General features: G+C 55.9%; 9 protein-coding genes and 2 non-coding genes across 11 annotated transcripts; 5 read left to right on the top strand and 6 right to left on the bottom strand.

Annotated features, from left to right (window-relative positions):
* Positions 1 to 3412: 3412 nt before the first annotated feature.
* Positions 3413 to 5891, top strand: MFIFM68171_01808 (Actin-like ATPase domain-containing protein; the record flags this gene model as incomplete). The annotated part of the gene is made up of 4 exons (XM_071057230.1): positions 3413 to 3997; positions 4059 to 4163; positions 4263 to 5634; positions 5692 to 5891. The coding sequence occupies 4 exons, from the start codon at positions 3413 to 3415 to the stop codon at positions 5889 to 5891; spliced, it is 2262 nt and encodes a 753-aa protein (XP_070913331.1).
* Positions 5892 to 7128: 1237 nt separating this feature from the next.
* MFIFM68171_01807 (Ankyrin repeat protein) lies at positions 7129 to 7877 on the bottom strand (the record flags this gene model as incomplete). Its single annotated transcript, XM_071057229.1, has 2 exons — positions 7129 to 7773; positions 7842 to 7877. The coding sequence occupies 2 exons, from the start codon at positions 7875 to 7877 to the stop codon at positions 7129 to 7131; spliced, it is 681 nt and encodes a 226-aa protein (XP_070913330.1).
* Positions 7878 to 8781: 904 nt separating this feature from the next.
* Positions 8782 to 9232, top strand: RPC11 (RNA polymerase III C11 subunit; the record flags this gene model as incomplete). The annotated part of the gene is made up of 3 exons (XM_071057228.1): positions 8782 to 8794; positions 8852 to 9138; positions 9197 to 9232. 3 exons carry the CDS (start codon positions 8782 to 8784, stop codon positions 9230 to 9232), a joined length of 336 nt encoding a protein of 111 aa, XP_070913329.1.
* Positions 9233 to 9611: 379 nt separating this feature from the next.
* soh1 (Mediator of RNA polymerase II transcription subunit 31) lies at positions 9612 to 10056 on the bottom strand (the record flags this gene model as incomplete). The annotated part of the gene is made up of 2 exons (XM_071057227.1): positions 9612 to 9884; positions 9940 to 10056. 2 exons carry the CDS (start codon positions 10054 to 10056, stop codon positions 9612 to 9614), a joined length of 390 nt encoding a protein of 129 aa, XP_070913328.1.
* Positions 10057 to 10603: 547 nt separating this feature from the next.
* MFIFM68171_01804 (Signal peptide peptidase) lies at positions 10604 to 12380 on the top strand (the record flags this gene model as incomplete). Its single annotated transcript, XM_071057226.1, has 2 exons — positions 10604 to 11511; positions 11567 to 12380. 2 exons carry the CDS (start codon positions 10604 to 10606, stop codon positions 12378 to 12380), a joined length of 1722 nt encoding a protein of 573 aa, XP_070913327.1.
* A 1851-nt stretch (positions 12381 to 14231) lies between these two features.
* MFIFM68171_01803 (holo-[acyl-carrier-protein] synthase) lies at positions 14232 to 15374 on the top strand (the record flags this gene model as incomplete). The annotated part of the gene is made up of 2 exons (XM_071057225.1): positions 14232 to 14321; positions 14427 to 15374. 2 exons carry the CDS (start codon positions 14232 to 14234, stop codon positions 15372 to 15374), a joined length of 1038 nt encoding a protein of 345 aa, XP_070913326.1.
* Positions 15375 to 15518: 144 nt separating this feature from the next.
* MFIFM68171_01802 (Cryptochrome DASH) lies at positions 15519 to 17636 on the bottom strand (the record flags this gene model as incomplete). Its single annotated transcript, XM_071057224.1, has 2 exons — positions 15519 to 17073; positions 17128 to 17636. The coding sequence occupies 2 exons, from the start codon at positions 17634 to 17636 to the stop codon at positions 15519 to 15521; spliced, it is 2064 nt and encodes a 687-aa protein (XP_070913325.1).
* A 160-nt stretch (positions 17637 to 17796) lies between these two features.
* On the bottom strand, positions 17797 to 17912 carry MP_IFM68171_r4. The gene has a single exon (XR_011605984.1). It is a non-coding gene; the product is annotated as a 5S ribosomal RNA (ribosomal RNA).
* A 2638-nt stretch (positions 17913 to 20550) lies between these two features.
* Positions 20551 to 20624, bottom strand: MFIFM68171_t12. Its single transcript has one exon. It is a non-coding gene; the product is annotated as a tRNA-Asn (tRNA).
* A 1364-nt stretch (positions 20625 to 21988) lies between these two features.
* SUR7 (Eisosomes component) lies at positions 21989 to 22962 on the top strand (the record flags this gene model as incomplete). The annotated part of the gene is made up of 3 exons (XM_071057223.1): positions 21989 to 21998; positions 22072 to 22555; positions 22674 to 22962. The coding sequence occupies 3 exons, from the start codon at positions 21989 to 21991 to the stop codon at positions 22960 to 22962; spliced, it is 783 nt and encodes a 260-aa protein (XP_070913324.1).
* Positions 22963 to 23770: 808 nt separating this feature from the next.
* Positions 23771 to 25772, bottom strand: wis1 (MAP kinase kinase Wis1; the record flags this gene model as incomplete). The annotated part of the gene is made up of 2 exons (XM_071057222.1): positions 23771 to 24181; positions 24243 to 25772. The coding sequence occupies 2 exons, from the start codon at positions 25770 to 25772 to the stop codon at positions 23771 to 23773; spliced, it is 1941 nt and encodes a 646-aa protein (XP_070913323.1).
* Between the last annotated feature and the right edge of the window lie 443 nt (positions 25773 to 26215).

Genomic DNA, 26215 nt, shown 5'->3' with positions numbered 1-26215 from the left:
GTAAAACTGGGCAGAGCGCGACTCGTTAAACCCCATGCATTGAAGGCAATCTCTCCGACCCAGGGGGCGCGTGTTGAGAAACCTGGTTACTGGTAGCGCCTGTAAGATCCAACGAATGGGCTTTGATCCCGCGCTGCAGCACCGAAAGAATGTTGCGATCCCCGCCTCGCAGCTCTGGGGCAGTCAGTAACCAATGAACGATACGGCTAGCCTTAGCGCACAATCAATGCCCCTGACAGCTTAAAATGCAGTCAGGTACAATACCAGCTTCGGGTATCGATCACAACTTTGTAGTTAAGCTAACCGGCATGCAAAGTCCTTCGATAAGACGTCGTCATACGCGATCAATACGCACTGCAACACACACTCGGGTTTGATATCAAGGGTTCGAGATACGAAGATTGTTATTATCTATCATGTAGGACACTCGTCATTCCAGAAAGGAAGTGCACGTCACTAGCCGTTCGGCCGCAGCCAACATAAACTCCCGCGGGTGTTGCCGTGTGCGAGTGAACTCGATAACTTCCTACTGTACTTTCTGCTCGATCGAATATTCGCCATGATCTAACCGGCCTGACATACTCGGGACTTTGTCTGGGCCCGGATAATCTAGGTTATCCACACCAAAAACCTCTCTCCGCTGAGAGCGAAGCATGGGATGTTCGCAAGAGCGGGCAATGAAAACACGACATCAGCACGCTCTGCCTGATGAGCAGATAGCTCCCTAGTATTACCATGCCGTGGTGCCATAATCCAATGCGACCATAGATGCAGAGGTTACGCCATGTATAGTTGGTAATTCATGGCATCTGTGCTGAAGAGTTTTGTGATCAGCCTGTTCTGGACTGCAGTCCAGGGAACAACGGGATGTTGAATTGGACCGAGCAGCTAATGACACGACCGTTCGTAGAGATGAGAGAGTAACGCGGTCGTATAACCCGACAAACTGCAAAGGGTAAAGGTTTGATCAACCGCTTGTAGATGCTAGTAGTGTGGGACAGGGAGATGCCTAAGGACTTCTAAGCGTCCGACCCCTCGGGCTGCACGGAGCAGTGAGGCGGTCGCCATATTCTTGCAGCTCCTTTTCACGCTCCTCATCAAGAACGAGCGAGTCAGAACGTCATCGCAAGGCTCCTCATGAATTGGGACGGGCCAATCGTGAGTGGTGTAGCACTCGAAACGGCGGGAGGAGTTGGCGATCCTCAAGTGGAACGCCGATGCATCAAAGCTCTCAGGCCGTAAGCGTTATCAGGTTTCCAACGCATAGAGGAGAATGCAACCCATTCCCACGTGTAATAAACAGTTGCCGCTTTGCCAAGAAGCAAGAAAGCTGCTAATACGCAGAACGACGGACTGTGCCGCTGGCGACTCCGAAATGTCACCATCCATCATACTAGTCAAACTTACGGTCACACTGTGGATGGCCGGGCGAGTTCGGTAGGTGCCAGTGGTGTGCAGAGATCACTGAATGATATGGTATGCAGATGCGGCTCATCGCAGGATGAACGGAAGCATTCTTAAGTTTCCCAGCAAGCAGCTGCGTCCGTCTTAGAAAAATAAACCAGTGGGTTCCTTTTCGTCTTGGCAGTCGCCAGGGATTTGAGCACTGTTGCCACCTACGCTGCTCGTTTTGATGGGCATCGCATTGAAGGCAGCGGTACAGGGTTCTTATAGCGGTTTTGTTTTTACAAGGTCAGAAACTGACTATCAAACAAAAACGGGGAGTTGCCAATGTTCGTCCCGCCAGGCTCATAGGTTGCTAATCTGACGCGAGACGGGAACTGCGTCTCATGGTTCGATGTTGAAAGGACCGTTGCTGGACCGAAACTACCTTACCCACTTCAGATAATTCGGACGAAGTTGGCGTAGTGCGAATTGCTGAAGTTGTGGAACAGGAGCAGACTTGCGGCTGACAGAGGGAGGAGCAACTTTCCGCCGTGGGGTGCTAACTGTCCAATCATAAATGCAGGAACTGGGACCCGTTCATTGGCTGGAGGCCGCGGCAAGCAAAGGTCCCGGGGGGCCATGCAGCACAGCGCCTCGAACCCCAGCCACACCTCGATACACGTAGACGGCACGGTGTCCCAAGTCCTACGAAGGTCCTACCATCACATGTCCCATTCGGGGTTAGGTCAGGCACCTGCACCCGCACCCGCGACGCTCGGCTTTCAGGCATCAGAGGCCGACCAGGGCCACCGCCCCCACTGCAGGTCGGCCTGAGGAGCTTGCCCCTCGCAGTATTATGGTGATCGAGGGCGCAGTTTCGTGATCGCCCCCACCAAGAATCATTAGAATATCTGCGAGCTGTTGATTGATTACCGTCAGCGTCCCAGTGCTGAAACGTTCCATCAGGCGCGAAGAGATATCAAAGGCGATACTGGGCAGGCTTGGCCTCTCTATTGTACCAGACACAACGATCCTTTGCCGGAATCCAGTCGCCGCACCGGAAATGGGCCCCTGTCGAGACGTGGGCGAGTGGTTGTCGCCGTTCGTTGGAGACCCGTTTGTCTCACCCAAGTCCCGGGGCACCGACCCCGGCTGCTGACCCCTCCCTTGGGAGTGCCTGAAATCCAACTGTCTCTGGCAAAGCATCTCATCAACGGAACATCATGGGCTTGTTCGCACAGAGAAGGGAAGGTAATGGAAAGATCCTATGCTGTCCTAATACTCAGAAAGATACAATGTCCGTAAGGTGCTGTTTTTGTCTGGTCACGAACGACCCTAGTGCCGTCCCTGCGCTTGTAGCCCAAGGAGTGGGCCCAATTTGCAGGTGTACGAAGGTACAGTAGTTAATGGCCAGTAGGACGCAGGTGGACACCTCGAGAGAAGGCACCACCTCGGGCGAAGTGGCTTCTTTTTATAAACCACACACTCTCGATGGTAGCTCTCTTGCGCTCAGCATTCTCAGGAGTGGCCGATTATCATTGCCGCGGTCAATCTGTGCACGTCTCTTCTTGTTTTTAGGTGCTATCTCTGGGTGCTGAGGAACACCAACTCCCGCGCAGGGTAACGCTGCAGACGAGCAAGCTCAGCCTTACATCCCCTCTCACCAAGCTCTGTGTGAGCTGGCAATGCAAAGGACTTCAGCCACACCAGTTCCTGGCCCCCTCCCCCCAGTCCTTTGACCTGGGTACCGCAAGGTTCCCCAAACACGCAGTACGAACCCGCGCCCACATCGACCTAGCGAGCGCCCCTCCTTCACCCCAGCCGCGAACCCACCCGCTGCAACGAGAAGTCCTACCCCCGTTAGGAAGCACCTAATTTTCCCCTCCCTGCCCCGATTCAGCTTCCAAGTCCTTCTTGGGTCATCCAGCCCGCCGCCCACAGCCCGCCTGCCGACCCTCGCTCGCACCCCTCCTTTCCCGACCGACCTCGTTCCCTTTAATACTCTAATTGTCCTGGCCCTCCCCTTATGAGTTCTTTGAACTCTCGCCTAAAAGGCTTAGGCTTCGGTAAACGCAGATCGAGCGCCGCCATCCAGCCTCCCACCGGCAACGCTACGAGTCCCAGCGTGGCCCAGAGTCAAACCCCGCCTCCGGGAGCCCCTCAAATACCACCGCTCTTCCCTTCGCGCCCGGGCCCCTCCCCGTCGAGTGCATCCAGCCCGTCCCAACCGAGCCTCCAAATGAATCATCCAGGCACTGGTCCACGGCCGCCCAGCTACTCAGCGACGAACTACCCGCCAGGCCCTCCCGGCGTCGTTGGCCGCACCAGCCCCCTCACAAACCAAGGCCCGACTCGTACCCCACCGTCGCAAATGGTTGGGGGTCCGCCGCCTATCAACACCGGGGCCCCTCCGGTCGCTGGGTATCCACCACCCGTCATGGGCGGTGGTCCTCCTCCGGTTCCTGGCGGGCCCCCGGGATACGCTGGCCCTACCGGCTACCCGCCACCGCCGCCGCAAGCTGCCGGCCCCATGGCCTACGCGCGCAATGCCGCAGCCGAGGTCGAGGGCAATAGCCGGAGTAAGGCGCAGCTGATTGTCGGCATTGACTTTGTAGGTGATACCCCTCCCTTGGGCAGTAAGAACATTATCCTGACAATGGGCAATTCCGTAGGGCACCACCTTTTCTGGCGTAGCGTTTGCCTTTGCGACGAACAATGAGGCAAAGGAAGACATCATTACCGAATGGCCTGGCGCGGGCTCATACACAAAGCAAAAGGTGAGTGTCTGCGCGCGGCACTAATCGCTCCGCCATCACCGCCGACCCCCCATGCATTTGCGCTTGGGATCCAAAGTCCTAACGCTCGCCTCTTGTTAGATCCCCACTGTGCTCTATTATGACCAATACCAAAAAGTCGTTGGCTGGGGCCCCGATATCGCCGATGCGCTTGCGCCGACGGGATATCCCAAGCCGGGCGTGCAGAAGGTAGAATGGTTCAAGCTCCAGTTGATGCTGTCGGGCAATACATACATTGACCCCATCAATCTGCCGCCGCTACCGCCGGGCAAGTCGGAGATCGACGTGGCCGCCGACTACCTCTTCAAGCTCCGCCAAGCTATGCGGGCAGCCCTCCAGAAGACGCTTGGCGAGGTGTTTAACCGCGAAGAGAGGAACATCCGCTATTACTTAACTGTCCCAGCCATTTGGAACGATGCCGGCAAGGCCGCCACCAGAGCCGCGGCTATCCAGGCCGGCTTCCTCCGCGACGAGAACGACAACCGTCTGACGCTGGTCAGCGAACCCGAGGCCGCCGCGCTCTTCTGCTCCAAGACTGGTCTGCTGAACCTCAAGGTGCACGATGCCGTGCTCATCGTCGACTGTGGCGGCGGCACTGTCGATCTAATCGCATACGAAGTCGAAGACGAGAACCCCTTCACCGTTGCCGAGTGCACAGCAGGGTCCGGCGACTCGTGCGGCTCGACCGCGCTGAACCGGAATTTCAGCAATATCCTACGGACAAAGATTCGCAAGATGAAGCTGCCCGACGGATCCAAGACTGCCGGACGCGTCTATGCCAAATGCATCATGGACTTTGAAAACCGGATCAAGGCCGACTTCCGGAATAACGGTCAGAAGTGGGCTGTGGATGTCGGTATCGAGGCCGAGTTCCCCGAAGCTGGTATAGAAGAGGGCTACATGACCTTCACCAACGAGGAGATTCTGCAGTGCTTCGAGCCTGTCGTCAACCGCATCCTGGAGCTCGTCAGGAACCAAATTATTGCCATCCAGGCGCAAAACCGCACCCTCCAGAACATCCTCGTCGTCGGTGGTTTCGGAGCCTCGGAATATCTCTTCCAACAGATCAAGCTACATGTGCCGCCGCAGTTCCAGTCTAAGGTCGTCCGGCCGATGGATTCCGTGGCCGCTATCGTCAAGGGCGCTGTCACGGCCGGTATTACTGAGAGAGTCATTACCCACCGCGTAGCCCGTCGCCACTACCTCATGGCTACGCTACAACCCTTCAAGGAGGGCTACCACCCCGAGGCGTATCGTGTGCCGTCGCTTGACGGCAAGGACCGCTGCAAGTTCACTCGCCAGATCTTCGTTCAGAAGGGCCAAAAGGTTAAGATTGGCGAGCCGGTCAAGGTCTCGTTCTTCCGTCAGGTCGCCCCCGGCGCTACGCTCATGTACGAGGATATCCTGTACGCCTGCGATGACGACGTCTGCCCCGAGTACACCAAAGATCCCAGTAAGTTACTGCACATTATGAGCCTGACCAGAATCTGCTGCTGACACGGTTGGACAGGAATCAAGGAAGTGGTCACACTCACGTCAGATCTGTCTCGCAAGAACCTGGAGAAGGATTTCGAGCGGATGGACACACCGCAGGGCACCTTCTACCGTGTCTACTTTGACATATACCTCACCCTCGATGGCTCAGAATTCAGCGCCGAGCTTGTCTGCCAAGGAGAGGTTATGGGCCGCTGCCGGGCACGGTTCAGATAAGACGGAGACTTGATCGACGGGGAGTTGCTGCTTTTAAATTTCGCACCGCATCGGATCTTCACAATGATACCTCTTGAAGTAAAATGGGGCAGTATTTCGCATAACTGGCAATGTGAGACTCATATATATGGGACAATGACCGAGTCCGGTGGCTTATGGAAGGGTTCGTTCGGATCGGGGACAGAAGGAAAGGGAAAGGGGGGGGAAGATAATCCACATGAGGATGGGAGGCAAGTCTAGGGGGTGAGCAAAGACGACATGTCCTGAATTGAGTTGCTCAATTTCAGGCACGACAACTCCCAGCGAGGGAACAGGGACGGCAAGCTGCCATTTGACTTAGTGTTTTATAAGGGCTCGTTCTTGTCTCGAGTTGATAGATAACGCGGGTCAATGTTGGTATAATCGTTACCTGTGTTTCAGCACAGGCGTAGTTCTGGCTGCCCCTTGGAGGTAGATGTGCTATTGTGGTCGATGACGTGCAAGGGCAATATAATTACAGCCGCCCTATCGGAAAACAGCAGGGGATGTGGGGATCCTGCGAGACTCTGGACCCATTTGTCCCATCCCAAAATTGAGGCTGGCCATGTGGTTCCAGTCATTCGGGACTGGGTACGTTGAACGATTCTTGCGTGATCATCCAGCCTAGTACCGCTTCCACAACCACGCTGCGCCACCTCGGTTTGTCCAGACTGTAAATCTGCTGGCGGATAATGCTAGAATGGAGGCGTGCCTCTCTTTCTCGCTTGCGTTATTGAAAACAGACAGAAACCAGGCAGTGGCATGGGTGCACTACGGGGCAAAAGACGTCGTATGGCTGGCGGGATGGCGCAAGTTTGTTAGCCGTGGCGCGGGGAAAGCGTTGGCAGATCGATGGGTATAGATTCTCTCAAGACGGTATCGGATTTAGCAGGCCTAAAACTGAGCAGTTCGAACGCTCAGTGGGTTTTGGAATGGCGTAATGTAAGCTCATTCCTTATCCCGAATCAATACCTGCTCTCGACAAGCCAGGTATCGGGGCATGCTGGCAACCAACTCACGCAGGGAACTGGTGACATCGACGGAGGAAGTCTAACTGTCCCGAGTTCGCAGCTCGGCATATCATCCAGCACTTCTGTAGCGCCAGAGATGTCGCCATCATCCCCGCCATCGGAGGCAGCGTACAGACAAGCCCACTGCTCCGCCTGGTATCCCTCGTCTAGCGTCTACATACACCATTACGGCCCAACCACCCTCAAACTCACCCCCTCCTCGCCTGCCTCCTCCTCTCCCACTCAGCCCTTTCTTCATCGTCGCTCCCGCTAAACTCGGCGTTATCATCATTATCATCATCATCCTCGTCCCTATCCCCTTGCGCCCCGCTTTTCGCCTTGGCCAACAGGCCCTTGGCGCCCTTCACCTCGTCGGCGCCGACAAAATCCCCGGCGTTCAGCGTCGCGTACTCGTGCTTCCGGATCAGCTCCCTCAGCCCTTCGTTCCGCGGGTCGACCAGCTGCAGCGGGGTGAGGCCGCCCTTGTTCTTGACGCGCGGGTTCGACCCGGCCTCGAGCATCATCTCGACGAGGGCGTTGCCGAACTCGCGCTGCGCCGGGGGCTCCGAGTTGATCCAGCGGATCGCCGAGTGCAGCGGCGTGTCGCCCTCGGCGCGGCTGACGGGGTCGCACTCGAAGCCGGGCTGGTCCAGCAGCAGGTCGATGACCTCGTAGTTGCCCCGCGAGGCCGCCTCGTGGTACAGGTGGTTGCCCAGCACCGTCGTGGTGTTGTTGAGCAGGTCCGCGGCCGCCTCCTCGTTGTCGGCGAGCGGCGGCGACGAGAGGATCTCGGTCAGCAGGTCCGTGTTGTTGCGCCGGCAGGCTTCGATCAGGAGCTCGCGCGTCGAGGCGCCCTGTGTGGCGTGCCGGATGTTAGGGGGCTATGGGGAGAAATGCTGGTGGGAGAGGGGGCGGGGCAAACCTCGTGTTCTTCTTGGTTTGCTGTGCGGCTGGCCATGATTGTGGTATGTGCTGCTGGGTTCAACTAGTGTTTTGGGTGGTTGTCTCCAAGGGGGGAGGGAGCGCAACTCGATGCGGTTAGGGAGCGAGGGGTATCGGTAGACGTCTCGGGCTCGAAGTTGGAGAACGACAGGGCGAGTTGACCGGAAACTCTGATATCTATTGATGGCGTGAAATATGAATGTTGACTCCCACAGTGATACTCAAGTGCGCGTCAAGTTTAGGCCTGAGAAGGCGGAACCGCAGCCCTGCCAGGAGGTGGCAGTGTGGTTGCCGTTGACGCCAGGCACATCCAGCGACCCCGCCAGTGCGCTAATGGGAGGTCAGGACCCACAGGGTCCCCTTGTGGTACAGTACTGTACCCGGTAACCGGGGCTTGTCACCAGGCGATTTCGGCGTTTCCGCATGGTATCAAAGAAAATAAGTATTCAAGAGTCCTAAGTGTGCAGAGGGTTGACAACAGCCTTGTGCTACCCATATCTTCTCCCAAGGCCTTCATCGCCGCGGTATCAAAGGCCTATCTACACATCTTGAGTTTGAGTCTGGGACCTTGTCCCCGTTTGCCTGCCCCACCATACTACGTTGCCCCACTTTCCGCTAAGACAGACTCTTGTATAATCGTTCGACTGGAGAATTTGCGTGTGAAAGAGACAGTGTCTAACCTCTGAATCAATGTCAACCAGTGCCTTTCTATTCCAGCCAAACGGTCATTTATTTTAGAAAGAACGTCCTGGTAAAAACAGAGAAAACAGGCGAACGACATAGAGGGCTTTAGTTTAGCAAACCGAGGTCGCCGGTCTATTCAATCAATCAGTCTTTCATCTTGAGTCCTCGTTGGAAGACTCATTTTTCTTCGAAGCCCCAATAGAGAACATCAACGACCTCACTCAGAACCAGACAACATGCCGATCCTCTGTAAGCCAGCCGTCATCCCCAAACCTTCCCTATGCCGCTCGACTAACCTTGTCTCAGTCTGCCCTAACTGCGCGAACCTCTTGATTCTCTCCCGCATGGACACGGGTGGCAACCGGCTCGAGTGCCGCACCTGCCCGTACGAGCATGCCATTAGCACGCCGCTCTACTCGCGCAAGAACTTCCCGCGCAAGGAGAAGGAGGATGTCTTTGGCGGTCCCGGCGCCTGGGATAATGCACAAAAGGGCCGCGTGCAGTGCCCCCGAGCTAATTGCGACGGGAACGAGGCGGCTTTCTTCCAGGTGCAGATTAGAAGTGCGGACGAGCCCATGACTACATTCTACAAAGTAAGTCTTGCCAGTCCAGTTTGATTTGGTGGCTGCGGTAGCTGATCCGGTATGACAGTGTATGACCTGCGGAGATCGGTGGAGAGAAAATTGACGGCGATGGTTGCTTCGTCTAGTCCGGTTGGAGGGCGCACGCTGGGGTCATTGCAAGGAGTTTGGGTCTGGGTGTTGTCTGGTTGTTATTCAGCGATTTTGCGTAATCTAACATATGCATATACCTCGGACCTCTCCAGGCCTTGCAGGTGTGACATCTTTGCCCGGTGTCTCTCCGCTGTCTGACTCTTCTCTTGCCCTTGAAGGGTAGAGTACTCGCTGCAGGCTCCGGCTTGCTGCGTTTGGGAGTTTGGGAGTTGCCTTGTATGGATCCTACCCGTTGCCGACTATGGCGACGCGACAGGCCGCAAGCAGCGTGGCAAAACTTGGGGTGTGGTTGTCCCCATCATTCGCTTCATCAGCGCGAACCGCGTCACCTCTCAACCCTCACGATGCCACTCCACCGCAGCTTTCATTCCTTCCACGATCAATCCCTGCGCGATATCTGGGCTGATAATTTCCTGGCGGAACCTTTCCTGCTGTAGGAGTTGGAGCATCTTGAGCGTCGCAGTGGGGTATGTCAAGTACTTTAGGTAGGGTGGGCGCGTCCAATACTGTAGATAATCAAGGTAGGCAATGAAGGCGGGGTTCGTAAGGAACTTGCGCGAGGCGAGATAGTTGAGGTACTGCGGGTTTGCGAGAGACTGAACAAACTGTCCAACTGTTAGCTGCGCGACCATTCGGATGAAGGGGAGAGTTTGTGCCGACCTCAAGCTCCAGCTCGAATCGCGAATATCCGCCGTACTTTGGCTCGTCGGCAGCACTGTCAGTCGGCACGGGCGGATCCAAAGCCGAGCTGTCTACTGACATGGGTTCGGATGCCATTGTATAAATGAAGATGCGATGTAACTAGTTGCTTTTTCGGAAAATGTAAAGGACAGGGTCTTCTGGTTATCGCAACGGATCGACCATGGTCAAAGAGATGCCCGGAGCTGGGAAGTCCGCGTAAGGTGGTGTACCTTAGGTAAGGCATGTATTGTACAGTACAGTACACCGGTACGTTACGCACAGCAAAACAAACGCCGCTGCAGGGACCATAGCCCCACTAGACGCCCTGTGCGCGTTACACTAGCGCCTCGAACAGAACGTCGACCACTAATTACAGGACACTTCAGCTTTCCCTTTTCGATAAGGTAACACGAGGACCAACGACACAACAGGCAAGGACTTGACCCTCCCGGAACCTACTCGCTATTGCCCTCTTTTCTTTGCGGAGCCTATTCTTCTCCGGACAAGTCTCGTCAATGCCGAATGAGTTTCGGTCGCATTAATACTTGTCACACCCATGCTAACACCACAGTTTCTGCCTCTTAGCATTCCCTCGACCTGAACGGCCCGGGCCTGTTGATTCTAGGCCACCTCTCCTTTGGACATGTCTTCAGAAGACGCCTTGCCAGACACCGGCAACGTTCCAGTAATTTCAAACCCAGATTCGAACCAGACAGTTACGCCAGTCGCATTCGCTTGGGTCAGGCTCTTGGAGCCCCAGTTTCTTCTTGTCATCTTCAGCGCATTAGGCATCATCTGGCTAGGCTCTCATGGCTCGCTCCGTCGACCGCCCTCGGCCGCCCCGGCGAAGCTCAAAAAGGGCGAGAAGCGGCGCGAGGAGGAAAAGTTCATGGAAGGACTCACCCTCTCCGACGCCATATGGTTTCCCATGCTGCTTGGTGTCGTCCTGATCGGCCTCTATTACTTGATTCAGTGGCTCCAGGACCCCACCATGCTGAACAAGCTCCTACGGGGCTACATGTCCTTCGTGGCCATTGCCGGCCTGGCTACTCTCGCTGGAGACGCCTTGGATATTCTCATGAGCGTCGTGTTCCCAAGCATGTGGGCAGATCGTAACGGCCAAGTACACCACATCGACCCGGACCGCCGCTGCCAATACATCGTCGACCAACAAACAGGCGAAGAGACTATCATTGCGTCAAGAACCACACCTTTCCCTGGATTTCTGTCCAACGCGGCCATCTTGCGTGATTCGACTCGGTTCTGGTGGGAGGTGCGGCACCTTCTCAACGAGCGATGGACAGTTCGGTTCGCTGTGCATGGGAAAGTCCTTGCCAAGTTTAAGCTCCGCTTCAACGATCTCATACGGTTTGCCGTTGCTGTTGGCACGGCACTGGCTTACCATCTGACTGGGTGGCCTGCATTGTCCAACGTTGTCAGCGTCGCCATGTGCTATGCCTCGTTTATGATGCTCACCCCCACATCGTTTCCCATCGGGACTATGGTCCTTGCCGGCCTCTTCGTCTATGACATTGTCATGGTTTTCTACACGTCAGTCTCCTCTACCTCAAGATAGTGCTATTTAATGGCTAATACAATACACTAGGCCTTACATGATCACGGTAGCTAAAAACCTTGACGCGCCGATAAAGCTAGTCTTTAACGGCTCTTCTGGCGTTAGTATGCTCGGCCTGGGTGACATTGTCGTTCCAGGCATGCTCATGGGCCTCGCCCTTCGCTTCGACCTGTTCCGGTACTACCAGAAACAGACCAAGCTCGAGCCCATCACGCTCGTCACCGAAGTTGCTTCCCGTACCACAGAAACGACTCAGAAGACTCAAGACACGCAGTACCGCCGCGTCAAAGCCCCGTACGTCGAAACCCGCGGCCAGTGGGGCAACCGCTTCTGGACCACACCGCTGGGGAGCCTGTTTCCTGTCAAGGACGCGGCCTCGCCCATCGCTGCCACGGCATTTCCCAAGCCGTATTTCTACGCTTCGGTAGCCGGTTACGCCGCGGGCATGTTGGCCACCTTGACGGCGTTGTTGGTGTTTAACCACGGCCAGCCGGCGCTACTATACCTGGTCCCGGGCGTGACCGGGTCTCTGTGGCTCACGGGCCTGATCCGTGGCGAACTGAAGGATATGTGGGCGTACACTGAGGACGGGAGCCTTGATACCATGGACGTGGTTGTTGAGGTGGATGCTGCCGGGCAGGTGATCAAGGAAGCGACGAAGGAGAGCGGCGGCGAGGAGGAGGCGCAACCGAACGGGGTGAAGTCGAGCGGAACAGACGAGTCAAAAGAGGGAGGAAACGGGTCCCTCGGAGGCGAGGTCCTGAGTAAGACAGAGGGGGAGCAAGGGAGTAAGCCTTATGAGCTGTTTGTGCTTTCAGTGACTGCTCCTCGTTCGGCAGCTTAGAACGGCCGATATAGGATTTTGTCCAGCGTTTAATTGAGGGAATACTTGTTAACTTGGTTGTGCGGGACTGCATTACACTCAGACATGTGGATCTGTATGGGATAACGACAGGTGGTCTCAGACGGTTGAGGTGTTTCATTGAGAGTAGAAATGCGGCCAATAGATCATCATAGGGCTATGCACATCTGTTAGGAGTAGTCAGGTGTTTCTCGTAGTGCATGTACAGTGGGTGGAAGTAACGGGTCGTATTTACTACCTCATGTTGTGTTTGCTATCTTTTAAACTTTTTTTCTCGTTTACTCTTTCTCACTTTATACTTTCAATGTGATCCTTTGCGATTTTTAATATTTTTTTCTGAAGTTCCTAACCCGTTACCCCTAAACCATCACCTTGAGCGGAGTGGTGGGCAACAAGAATGTAACAATGCCACCAACATCCGCCCTAACTACACCTATATGCATCTCTTGCACCTTGTTTTGGCAGAGCCAAAGTCAGGTTCGGGCCGGTCGTTGCCCTACTCTCGGCATTATGAAGGGCTGGCTTTGGTGTGTCTCAAACTCAACATCGACTCGGTCTCTTTCTCAAGCTTCAAATCGCCGCAGTGTCGCGTCCCCCGTACGACACCAACCACCGCCTTTCGATCCTCGGGTCAACCACAGCACAACACGAGAGAAAATAAACCTGCCCAGCGGACTCGCATCGCCTCAGGCCCTTGCCGCAGTGCAGCCGCTCTTCCGGCGGAGAATCAACGCCTCACCAGATTTGTTTCGTCGTATGTTGTTACAATGGGTGCGAGAGAGTGGCGGTGATTGTCTGTCCCTCCCTTTGAAAGAAGAAGGAACATGATACGGCATTTCCAAGCGAAAAGATACATCAAGGATGGAGGAAACACTGGACAACGACGCCCCACGGCTAACTACGACCGCCTCATGGAGTACCGAACTGGAAAAGCTCAAGGTCTCTTCCGGCGGGAGTCTGCAACGGCGGGGCGGTGCTTCCGCTTCGACGCCGGGCCTGGCCTCGGCACTCTAAGGCGCGAGGCCGAACCCAACGGAGCGGGTGGTGTGATACGCTCGACGCGGTACATCGGGGCGGCATCTCGACTCGACGACTTCTACGGCTAGCCAGAGTCGGAATCGAGGAACGCCCCTTCTCTGCGGAACGGTGCGCTCGACGCTTGAGATGGTTGATGGGACTGCGATGAGGTTGCTATCGGCGAGAGGTAGAGACCGGGAAAGCAATTTGCAGCCTGGAAGCGGAACGCGGGAAATGTGATGGGTTTTTCTAGGCGCTCAACACGTCGGGGGCCGGGATTGTCGGTGGTTGTGGCCGTTCGGTCCAATGCCAAGGGATAATCCCGGCTTGAATCCGGAGATCGGGAATTCAGATGCGGCTGGTCCGCCCCGTCAGCGGAGCTGAGAGATTGTCTTGGCTCTTATTCTTGGCATTATCTGAGATCGGATGGAGGGATGCAGATCCGATCAAGGGACGCCATTTTGGGTATGGGAGACATGGCGCCTGACAACGGCAAGAAACAAGAGCAGATGATCGTCCCCTCTCAGGGTTCCCAAGAGGGAAAGCGATGAGAAGAGAAAAGGGAAGACGCCGGAAAGAAAGCAGGTTTTGCAAGCTCCCTTAAATAGGAGTAGGAATCGATGCCCGAGTGGTAGCGCATGAAGAGCCGAGTCAATCCTCAGCCGATGTTCCCACACCTCCAGTTTCAGCAAACGTGCAGTAAGCGCGCATGAGCCGATGAGCACCACGCCGAAACTCAACCTCAACCGGGAAATCGTTCGATTGAGAGCATCATCCCGTGGATAACGAAACCGCGAGAATCTCCCGCAGAGAAATATGTCTTCAAAGCCGACCATCGTCCAATGGATCCTCGACACGCGCACCTGGTTCCCCGAAGCAACCGAGACCAAGCACCTCGAAACTCATGTAAGTCATTCAAACCACGTCTCATCCCGATTTCCCCGTCCCTTTTCCAGGCCCCGGAAACAGCCCCCCTAACCCGGCTCGACTTGCCCGATGGGGTAGGCCCAGGCATCGCGCGCCCTCGCGCTGCTCACGGAAGCCGAGCGCACCTCGGTGCTCCGCTACTTCCACGTCCGCGACGCCAAAATGTCCCTCGCCTCCTCCCTTCTCAAACACTACTGCATCGCCAAACTAGCCCCCAGTAGGCCCCCCTGGCGCTCCACCACCATCACCCGCGACGCCCGCACAAAGCCCGTGTGGATCGATCCCGCCACCGGCACCCAGCCCGTCTCGTTCAACGTGAGCCACCAGGCGGGCGTCGTGGCGCTCGTGGCCGTGGCCAACTACCGTGCTGGCGGTGGTAGCGGTAGCGGCGGTGGAGGAGGAGATGGAGGAGCAAGGAGAGCAGGAGCAGCAGCAGCAGACGCAGAAGCAGAGGTAGGCGTCGACGTGGTGTGCACGTCGGAGCGGCGGGCGCGGGACCAGGCCATGGTGCGGAACGAAGGGTGGGCGGCGTTCGTCGACATGCACGCCGACGTGTTCGGCCCCGGCGAGGTGCGCTACCTCAAGCACCAGGTCCTGAGCGCCATGCCGCGGCTGGAGCCCCCGCCGCCGTCGGCGGAGCAGCTGGCCGACGCCAAGCTGCGGGCCTTCTACGCGCTGTGGGCGCTGCGTGAGGCCTATGTCAAGCTCACGGGCGAGGCCCTCCTGGCCGAGTGGCTGCGGGAGCTCGAGTTTCGCGATTTCCGCCCGCCGACGCCTACGGCCGGCTGGGACGTGCCTGCGGACGAAGACGAGACTGGGCAGGCGGCGCAGGTGATTAGACAGACCGAGATTACGTTTCGGGGGCGGAAGGTCGAGGACGTGAATATCTGCTTGAGGTCGATCGGCCCGGACTTTATGATTGCCACGGCTGTCAGGACGCCGGGGAACAAGGATGATGGGTTAGGATGGCGACTCGGACCATACGAGGTCTTGTCGCTGGAAGACGTGTTGGATTTTGCCGAGTCGAGGTGACGGCACCTTTGAGGGCATTTTACGAAGTTACGAACATGAAATGGGTGTGAGTCTCTGCAACACGGTTCCCGGTGTTATTCTGCTTCCGGTACCAACGACTGCTACGAAACGATACGGGATTGTTTCTGGTGCAAGGCCACCCTCTTAAACCACGCCGACCCCACGATAATAGTAGTAATCCTGCCGGCCTCGGGCACCTCTACCGCGGAAGCCGCGCCCCCCTCGTCCGGGTCTATCACCGCTTTGGTCGCTTTGCGCGTCCATGCTCCCAAGAAAATGGGAGGTGCTCCGCAATGCAGTACTGCCGGCGTCACGGCTCGCCGTCACAACTGGGCTCTGCTCGGGCGACGATTTAGAGTCCCGGTTTCCCTTCTCGGGAGATGGGCTGATTTCTGCAACCTCCTCCGTTACCAGACTCTTGACAGTGCCCGCCGTATCGTCCTTTCTGCTCCTTCGTCGGCCTCGAAACTCGTTGCCACGCTTGCGAGTCCTTGGCTTGGCATCGATAGTAAACGCGATGCGTTTAACGGGGTCCGTCACCATGATATTGCCCTCAAGTCCGGCTGCTCTGATGTTCTCTTCCGATGCCGTCCAAGCTTGGAAGACGTTGTCAATTCTCTCCAGTTTGCTCACCTCCGGTACCCAGGACCGCACATACTGCCCATCCTTATCGTACTCCACGGCCTGTTTGACAGGATTAAAGATGCGGATCCCGCTGCGCGGGTCGTTGCCCACGCCGGCCACGTACTGCCAGTTGGCCCAGTTGGAAGAGACGTCGTAGTCGACGAGCAGCATCTCGTACCATTCGGCACCGTACCGCCAGTCGATGCCCAAATGCTTGGCCAAAAAGCAGGCTACGTTCTGGCGCGCGCGGTTCGACGTGTATCCCGTGTGCATCAACTCGCGTTGCGAGGCGTCAATCAGGCCCATGCCAGTTGTTCCGGACATGAAACGCTCCAGAATTACGGCGACTCGTCTAGGATCCGGGTCCTGGTCGGGCAGAGCCAGCTCCTGGAGGGGAGACTTCCACTTCGGCTTCTCCTGCTTCCCCTCCTTGCCCCCGCCGCTGCCGTGACCGCTTCCCCTGAATCCTTCGAGCCGGAAGAACTTGTCCTTGAACTTCCGATGGCAAAGCCGCATATAGTCCCGCCACAAAAGCTCCGTCCGCATAGCCTCAGTTCCTTCATTCTGGCCCTTACCGTACCCAGCGACATCCTTCAGCGTGTCGTCTGTGCCGTCTTCATAACCGAGGAGGAAGCGGTGGACCTGCCGAGAAGTTATGCAGCCTTGAGCCAGGTACGCAGACAGTTTGGCGCTGGAATCCATTTTAGCCAGACCACAGCGGGTGTCACTATAGTTGGCAATGTCTCCCGACTGAAGGAAATGTCTCAGTCTGGCTTGTGCAGCCGCTTCGCCACCCTTAAAGGGATGGGCTGACACAGCATTCTGCGGGAAGTCGGGGATGACCGGAAGGAAGTTCTTTACGGGCGTGGTCATTGCCTCAATGAGCTCTTCCGTGCTCGTGGGAATTGTGAACGGTGCCATCTGGTTTGGAATGCCATCCGGCAAGGGAGGCAAAGATCCTTTAGCTGGCGCTGGCAGAACACCCCTTGGTTTATCGCGAAGCGGTTCTTGAGATTTGCAGTATGTTGTGAAGATATCGGGCAACTCTTGAATACCCTCGAGGCCGACATCCCGACTTCAAGTTTGGGTGTCAATGGATAGACCTAGAGCCTCGGCGCAGGGAACTCACTCGTCAATCAGGTACTTCTCATCCTCCCACAGCTTGAACTCAGCACCAAAGTCATTGCACACCATAGCCACCGCCCGTTCGTCGTGGTTCTCCTCGGTGCCCTCGTGGCTAGTCATCCAGATGGCTGCCACCTTGCGGCCTATGGTCGTCAGCCCCTCGGCCAGGCTCCGGGTCACATCGCCAACCATCCCGACGCGTATTAGTAGGCCGGAGCCGAGAGCCTCGAGTGACTGCTGGAGATCCCAGACACATTCCGCCAGAAACTTTGCCCGGTGCGGCCCGCATCTCGGATAACGGCCCAGCCGGCTCCTCGCGTCCGGATACGGATTGGCGCTCCCGTCTTTGATGAATCCTGAGACGTCGAGTTGCTGAGCAGGGAAGATGTATACCGGGAGGAAATGGGAGAATCCATGGTCCGTCGAGCCTGCCAGGTGATGGAAGATGGGCTGATCCGAGACTCGAAGGTCTCGACGCACAACATAGAGGAGAACTCTGCTTTGGGTTGTCATGACTATCGCAGTGACTAGCTGTCTTCACTCGACTCAGCCAAGATGCTGGGGGGTGTAGCATGAATGAATAGACAGACAGACCTGGCCATGATATATGAGACTCGAGATACCAGAAGTATGACGCACGACAAAAAGAATGGGAAACGAGAAGGAAGAAAAACATACAACACCAGGGATTCGCTGGTCGTCACCGACCCAACTACTAGTCTGGCCCTTACTGGTTTATCTAGGGGAGAGCGGACGGGATCCCGAGTTCTCCAGCAGGTATGGTCGTATGTGGTCGAGATAAGTGCAGATCTGGTTTATATGGCTGGGTGGCTGAGTGAATGAATGAATGAGAGACTTATGGTTGATTGCAATCCTTGGGCGGTATCGGCAGCCAGCACCTCCCAGCGCCGCAAAATCTAATAGAGTCCGTTGGGGTATGCGTTCAGATGACAATGGCTAGAGAAGATGGGATAACAACAGAGATGGACATTACGACGACAAGGTGGGATATCCAGACCCCATATAAGCACCGGCCAGGCTCTAGGCGAAGCCCCGTCAAGCTTCGAGGTGAAGCAATAGGGGCGGTCAAGAGGGGTTTGTGAGAAGACCCCCTCAGGGAACGAACAAGCCCCAGGTTTGATCTAACCCCAAGTGTGCGGTCTCACAAAAGAAAGTGGTGTGGAACATTGCCTCCCTTGCTTACCCAGGTACCCAACGCTCTGGTTCCTCTGCTCCGTAGCTTCTGGGAATGACCCAAAGACCCTTCGGGTGTGACCTGCATGCAGCTGCAATGCAAGAGTGTAGTAAGCCATGGGATGTCGGTAGCCTGAAGGCGGAGCCAGGCGAGCCAGGTAAGGAGGTGTCCGTCTTATCTTGCATGGGACGATGATTGCAGAAGGTCATTCAGTAGCTCTCAGCGGCTTGGTCGCTAACAGCCTCGCTCTGACGCGTGATTTGCCCCATCCGAGAATGTGTCGGCAACATTGCGGTGGATTAACACTCCGATTCCACATTGGCGCATGATGTGTTTTGTTGGGATTCCGCCTCGCGATGCCTTTTTGGCAGAAAGAGCACGAATTGCAAGATTGCTGTGTTGTTGCAATCCATTCTCGATCTCGATGGCAGTGGAGCTGTCGGTTAGATCGAGCCAACCAGAAGGTTCCTATTTCTTCCGGGAAGCTCTCTCCGGATCTACGGGCCCTTGCAAGCGCGATACCGGTGGAGCTCCTCTTCGACGCCGAGAGAATCTGGCCCGGAGCCACGCTCAGCTCCATCACGAACTGCGAGCTCGTCAATGCGAAAGTTCTGCGCATTTCGTCGGTGAGCGCCTTATCGCATCCATGTTTCCAGTTGCTGACCAGCCCGCCCTCGTCACTTCCACAAGACCCAATGATCCTGTCATGTTACCCCAGCCGGGATTATCTTGGAAGTCGGCCGATGCAGTGCTGTTGAGAACACTTGCGGCCAAGGTTGGATCAGTCCTGGTAACGATTATGACTCCCTTAGGCGAGTCGTTCCCATCAACGGTATAGTGAACCCGAAATCTCCATCGCCCACGCTCTCGCGCCCAATGCGACTGTTCTATAATATGCAGCCATTTTTGCGGAGCTTTGAGCTAGTTCCTCAGCCGCCGCCTTCTTCGGCTCAACATCCTCCAGGTGCAATCCACATCGGACTCGATTCGGTGTCAGCGGACCCGGTCCACCTTGTCCCTGCAAGGGAGAGAGAAATTGAGGATCGAGCCCTCCACTCCAAGCACAGAACCAGTATTGTTTGCCCAACTTTACAGGATGCGCCCGGCCGCAGCTATTGTGAAGTCGAGCGAGATTCCCGAGATGTCCCCTAGTTACCGAAACATCTGCTCTGGGACGCCTACGCCTATCCAGTGTAGAGAATATTTGTCCAGGCAATTCGCACACCGCGCACAATCATTAGAAACGCTTCGTGACCACGCATCACGTTCTCCTCAGTCATGTTATGCGCCGCTAATGCCCAGTCCCATGCTTTGGCATGGGGATGCTGCTTATATGAGTTCGCACATCTGACTGAATCAGGCCGAAGAGGCAAAGCCAAATCTAGCTTTGGTGATCCTAGGTTGAGCGGGCTAGCGCAGGAAAACGCCGCTTAGCTCGGATTCACGGATACCACAGGGTTCCGAGCAAATCACAATTCCATGCGGCAAATATTGCATCCAGGAGAAGGCAGCGATTCCCCAAACTCGGTAGGATTCGATGAGAAGCAGGCACAAACACAACTGGCTCGTCGGCGAGGACGACGAGGTCAAAGAATACATCAAGGACATCCTGTGGCAAAAGAGCATAGCGTTCCTGAAGCAACTCTCTTGTATCCAGGACATGAGTATGAACGAGCAAACTGCTCAAGGACTTCTCGGTAAGACGTCTTTACTCTATCAGTCTAGGGGTTACTCGTTGCCTGCCGCCGGCTGCCTGCACTTTATGTCGGTAGAACAGACTTAAATGTCCGAACGCAGATGCTGAAGGTGCCATAAGCAGCACACGGTATGACGAGAACTGCGCTGCTCGCGCTGCTTGCATTGTCCGTGACCGGCAGCCACAGCATCGTCCGGGCGGTCTAAGATCACTACACTAAACCGCGATGGATCAATTTACATCCTGGCGCCGGGGGCTTACTCGGTCAGGAACGCAACCACCATCTCAGGTGTGTCAGTGGCGGGGTTCGATTGCCCCTATTTCTTGTAAACAAACCGTCATGCCACGAACATAGGACAGAAATAATGAAGTGTTTGCCCGCAACCCTGGGGATTGACGTCCTAGTGACTGGAAAACCATTTCGCAGATCCCCCCCCTCCCCCCCCCCCCCAAAAAAAAAAAGAAAAATGTAAGGAACCAAATCCTTCCATTCCCAATGGGAACTGAGAAAAATATGAGGATATACTCAACCACATCTCCTCCGGGAAGGCTCGAACTTCCAACCTCCTGATTAACAGTCAGACGCGCTAGCCAATTGCGCCACAGAGGATTGAGGATTGATTGATTGTTGTGGAGTTTGTTTGGCTTAAGAGCGATAGTAGTTGTCGGCTGTTTCGGAACCGTGGTTGCACTTGGGTGGATCCGCGGTTGTGGGAAAGAAGAGGAGAAGACTTGGAGTTGAATCAGTCGAAATGGGATTTATGGGTTGGCTACTTTTAAGGGTTTCCAACCCTACCGTGTACTGCACTTCTGTTAGCGTATAAAAGAAAAGCAGTATAGATACAACAACGATTATCCGCGGGACCCACGGTCTCTCAGCTCATCAAGGGTGTCGGGCAGCTGTATGTTTCACCTCGGTCCCGTTGGGCGACCCACAAGCTGTCAATGGTGAGTGATCTTAGGTTCCGCAAAGCACCAATGATGGGATGACAGCTGGAAAGACAAGGGCGAGGCTTTAACGATTGCATCGCACCAAGTTGTTTTGCAGGAGCCTGCTTCCTGTGTAAAATCTTCAGTGATGTTGAGAAGGGTCGGCTTTCCCCTCGCAAGGCTTGTGGATTCGGATAGCAGCAGCAAGCCCGGCAGATGAAGTGACGTCTGCACAGCATTCTGCTCGATTCCCGGGTCGATGTAGCCCAAGTGCATGCCGGGTGGGCCCTCTGCATCCGTGTGCAGTGATTGGTGCCGTGACAGCAAGACGGCCCGCTCATCGCCAAGGCCTGCGTCATCCAAGGGTCTCGCTGCAACCAAAGTACCCACCACAGCTTTGTCTGCCTCCCCCCGAGCACTCCGTGGACAAAGTGCGACCACTGATATGCGTGCGTTGGGCCGCCAGATCGTCGACGTAAACGATGGCAGCCAACATGACGTTGGCCCTCATTGGAATCCCTGCATGTGACTACTGCAGCGTTGCATATTACTCGGGCCCCTCCCTCCGTCTCAAGGGAATGTGAAAGCTCTACTCTGCTTAAATATCTGATTCGCCCGCCCCGGTCTATGTTGTGGTGTTGATCCTTTTTAGATTGGACGATTTTGTTCCAAGGCACGAGGGAGTCACAGTAACGGCCACCATCAAGGCCTCTCAACGGGGACGCCCAACGTTAGACAGACTCTGCTTCACACCCGTCGTCTTCAGTCAATCTAGGTAGCTTGCACGCACCTAGTTCCCGTTGTCCGCCGGTGTGCAACGGTCACCCGCTTCTACCAGGGTGACGCAATTATTCAAGTTGGTTCTTTGTTACTGCCGGGGCCGAATACCATATCCCCTCGAGGCATCCCGGTTTGGGTTGCTCCGCGGTCCTTTAAGCACTACCGATATCGCAACGAAATCGAGGGATCGAGCAACCCAGTATCCTCTTCGAAATTTTCGCCGTATCCTAAGGCCATAACTGTAGAAGAGTCCGATGTTTCAAGATGGCGCGCTGTAAGTCACCGGAATTGGCCAAGAGCATCCTTCAAACCTCGCTATATACTAACAATTAATTCACCCAACGTAGCAATTAATCTAGCTCCCTTCGCCATGATCCTCCTCGCGGGGTCATTGGTGATGCTCTGGTTCGTCATTCTCTCCGGATTGACGCAAACATCGCCCCTCCGCCAAACCTACTTCCTCCGCGCCGACACGTCGGGAATCGAAGGGGCCCGCGACATCTCCCAATGGACTTATTTCAAAGTCTGCGGCGACGGCAATACCGATTGCGGACCGGCCCGTCCCGCCCTTCCCCTCGGAGACGCATGGGCTACCGATGCGGATGACGTCCCGTCCGAGCTGATTGGCAGCCACGGCGACGGCACGACGAGCTACTATTTCTGGTACATGTGGCGCTTCGGCTGGGTGTTCTTCCTGCTCTCGCTATTCTTCACCACCGCTGCCTTCTTCACCGGCTTCCTCGCGTGCATCTCTCGGCTGGGCGCGGCCCTCGCCGGGCTGATCTCGCTCGCCGCGCTCATCTTCATGACCGTGGCCGTCTCCTTGATGACGTACGTACAAACCGTCCCCCCTCCCCCCCAACCCCCCCCGTTATTCCCAACCCATCAGCTAGCGGGAGCGTGGCGAGCCAAAACTAACAAAATGGGATGAACCAAATAAAAAATATAGTGCCACGTTTGTCGAGATGCGCAACATCTTCGTCGCCAACGGCCGCGACGCCTCGCTGGGACAGTACGCCTTCGGCTTCAGCTGGGGCTCCTGGGCCGCCCTGCTCCTCAGCACCATCCTCTTCTGCATGGCCAGGCGCAAGCCGCACGACAGTGACGGCGTGTCGTCGGGACGGCGGTGGGGCGGCGGATGGGGTGGTGGCCGATGGCGCCGGAGGAGGAGCAGCGCCACCGCCATCGGTAGCCGCAAGTCGTACGACGGCCGCCGCGTGAAGGAGGAGTACCCCTAAATCCCGGTCAGTGACCTGAATTCTACGAGAGATGGAAACGAGAAATGGACGAAATAACGACAGATCGGGGAGGAGGATGGGGTATGGAAAGACCGCTTTCGTCAGGATGGAGAGATTGAAAGTCACCTGGCGCAAGCCGTTCGTTCTGACTGATGATACCAATGAGGTCTTGGTGTACAGTATTGTTGGGAGCACATTTCCTGCTAGGTAATCTCCTTTTTAATTGTAATAAGGACATAACGACATAACTGGGAGCCAGCTTGTACGATCACTAGCTGCGCGTGATTTCTGCGCATTCTTCTTTGGTCAGCAGAATAATAGATGGATAGTCTTAGTATGGAAATGATACATGACCCGACATGAATTTCTCTGTTCCAAATAGAATACAGTCCCCCTTTCTCTTCCGTTACATGTGTGCCCCGCCTTTTCCCGTCGCATTCTGTCCCTCGAAATCCAGTTTGATACCCCAGTGCCCATGCCCATGCTAGAAACCTAGAGACGCTGATGCAACAAAGTACAATGTGTATGCAAAAGCCGGAAACCGGAGTGTGAAATATAGAGAACATCGGGTACGATACGCCCGAGACAAAGAGGTGTACTCCACTCGCCCAAGTCTCCGAGAGCTTGAGATGAGACATGGCATTGGGAGTAGAGGAGAGCCGTAAGGGAACCGTAAGGCTCCATCGAGATACGGCATCTAGGAGGGTTATGGCGAAAAAGAGGCAGACAAGAGGCGAAAGGGAAAAGAGGAGCGTCAGGCTTTTTTCCCTTCGCCATTTCTCTCAAACCCTCAAATCTAAGTAGTCCTTTAACTCCTCCCCAGAGGACTGCTAACTGGACTCACCGAGTCCAAGGGGGCAGCATGCAAAGCCGGCTTCGGCGCCTCGCCCTTCAGCAGCCCCAGTTTCTTGCGTTCCAGCACCGCCCTGACCCACTGCGCAACTTCGTAGTCCCCTTCGCCAATGAGACCCGAGGGGTTGTTCAAACTCAGTGAGCCGGTAGCGTCCGCGAGCTCATCCTCGGCGGCCGCATCCTCAGCCTCGGCGTCTTCGGTAATCGTCTCAGGCTTCCCGAGCGTCTTGATCCACGGGTGCGTGAGCAGCATCGGGTACGTGTGACGCTTGGTGGGGATCTTGTTCAAGCAGGAGCGAACAAAGTCCTGGGCCGCGGCAGAATACCCGTCGCCGGGGAGGTCGGGCGGATCGCCTTCGACAATGGCCTGGTTAAGGGGTCGGTCAGTGGGTGTTTGTTCGGTTCGGCGGGAAGGCACGTCAACTTACGCTGAGCTGACTGAAGATTGTGCTAGACACCTCGGGTGGATATGGGTACTTGCCCATTGCGCACTCGATAATGGTAAGTCCCAGACTCCAGATGTCGCTTTGGACGTTATATGTTCCGTCCGCAATACCCCCGGCGCCAACCGCCATGGCGCCTCCGCTGATGCGCTCAGGTGCCATGTAACTTTGGCAGCCAATGTTGGTCTTGGCGATGCTCGCCACCAGGTTGCCCGAAACGCCGAAATCGCAGATCTTGACCTGCCCATTCGTGTTGACCAGGATGTTGGTGGGTTTGACATCGCGGTGGATGATGTTGTGGTCGTCCTTGAGCGTCTTGAGACCGACAATGGTCGCAAATGTGATCTTCCGCAACACATTTTCCGGGACGCCACCAGCGTACAACTTGTCAATACTGCCGCCGTCCATGTACTCAATGCACATGTAAACCGCGCCCTCCTGGAAGAAGGCGCCGTAGAAGTCGATGATATACGGGGAAACGCATTCGTGCAAAATGACGAGTTCTTTGAGGATCGTTGTGAACTTGGCCTCGTCTAGCTCGAGTCGGATTTCCTTCATGGCCATGATGACCCCCGATGTCGTATTCCCGCCGCCTCCCATCACCGAGCCAGCCGATATTCCTTCGTACGACCCATCTATCTCAGTCATTGAAGGCTGCCTAAAGCCGCTCAAGCCCTGGCCGAACCGTGGCGCCTTCCGCCGCGCATGCCGGACCTTGTATACCGTGCCGTAGTTGCCCTTGCCCAACTCATCGAGCACTTCTATCTCGTCTAGCGAGATAGAGAAGGCATGCCCGTTTGCAAAATTGACCCCTGTCCGTGTGATTGTTGCCGCACCGTCGAATGTGATCCAGCCCTTTTCTGCGTCGATGTAGTTCTTGAAGTCGTTGATCCTTGAGCCACGCCCTTCCCCGTTTAACGATGGGCGCTGCTCCGCAGCGGCGCCCCCAATATCTTGCAGCTTTGGTGTGGGCGAAGGTGACGGGGCCCCAGAGCCCGGAAGGTTGCCCAGTTTCATTGCCCTCCTCTCGCTCAAGCTTGGGGCTTTCCTTGATCCAGCAACTGGTACGGCAGGCGCGGATTTCGCGAACCCCGGCGGCAGCGGTCGAGCCATACCCCCCGCAACTGGTCCAGACATGTTCGCATTTGTAGGCGAACCGGTAGCACGGGCAGTCATGTTCATGCGCTGTGCTTGTAACGCCCGTGCCTTTTGCATGATGTCCGACGGTAGACTATTCGCGCTGGGCGGTGGTCTCCTCGCAGTGTTCAGTATACCCGTGACGCTCGAGCTGGGGCTCATATGGCTAGCGTTTTCCGGGTCGGAACGGGTTCGCAGCGAAGGAACTCGGCGAGGCGGGTCGCTGAACTGAGGAAAACCCGACGGCGCATCGGAGCTTGAGCTGGGAGGATCAAGAGGCGTGCTTGCCTCTGACGAGTCGTCCATAGAGCCTGGCGAGACTGGGTTGCTCGGGTGGAACTCATCCGGCGTGCCCGGGTCGGAACTATGGTCATCCATTGCGCTCGTGGTATGGGGGGGTGAACTTGTTTGTGTATGGGTTCAAGATGTGCTGCACATTCACTGTAAGGTCGGTATCTTTGGTGGTGCGGCCCGAGGGTAGTTTTACTTGGGCGTGGGTGTGGTGCCGGATCAGGGCCTCGTGTGGGCAAGGAATCAGAAGTTTCTTTGGGTGGGCACGTCGACCCGTGCAGCAAGTCTTGCTTCTTCCAAGGCACGGAAGAGGGCGCCGTTGGCGCAAGCCGGCCTTTGCTAATATTGGCAAGGATAATGGGAAACCGTTGAGGGATTGGCCACCCTCGTTGCAGAAGTCGCTGGTGCAACGATACAAGAGAGAAAAAAAAAAAAAAAAAAATTGATAATATGCCGTTCTGAAGGAAAGCAAGTCCTGTGATGGGGATTGGGCCGGAACCGGGATCGAGATCTCAAACTACCCCAAAGAA

The sequence above is a fragment of the Madurella fahalii genome, assembly GCF_045866475.1.
Source record: "Madurella fahalii IFM 68171 DNA, scaffold_1, whole genome shotgun sequence".
Lineage (NCBI taxonomy): Eukaryota > Fungi > Ascomycota > Sordariomycetes > Sordariales > Madurella > Madurella fahalii.
The sequence above is the reverse complement of the archived record's forward strand: the minus strand, read 5'-3'. Positions and strand labels throughout refer to the sequence as shown.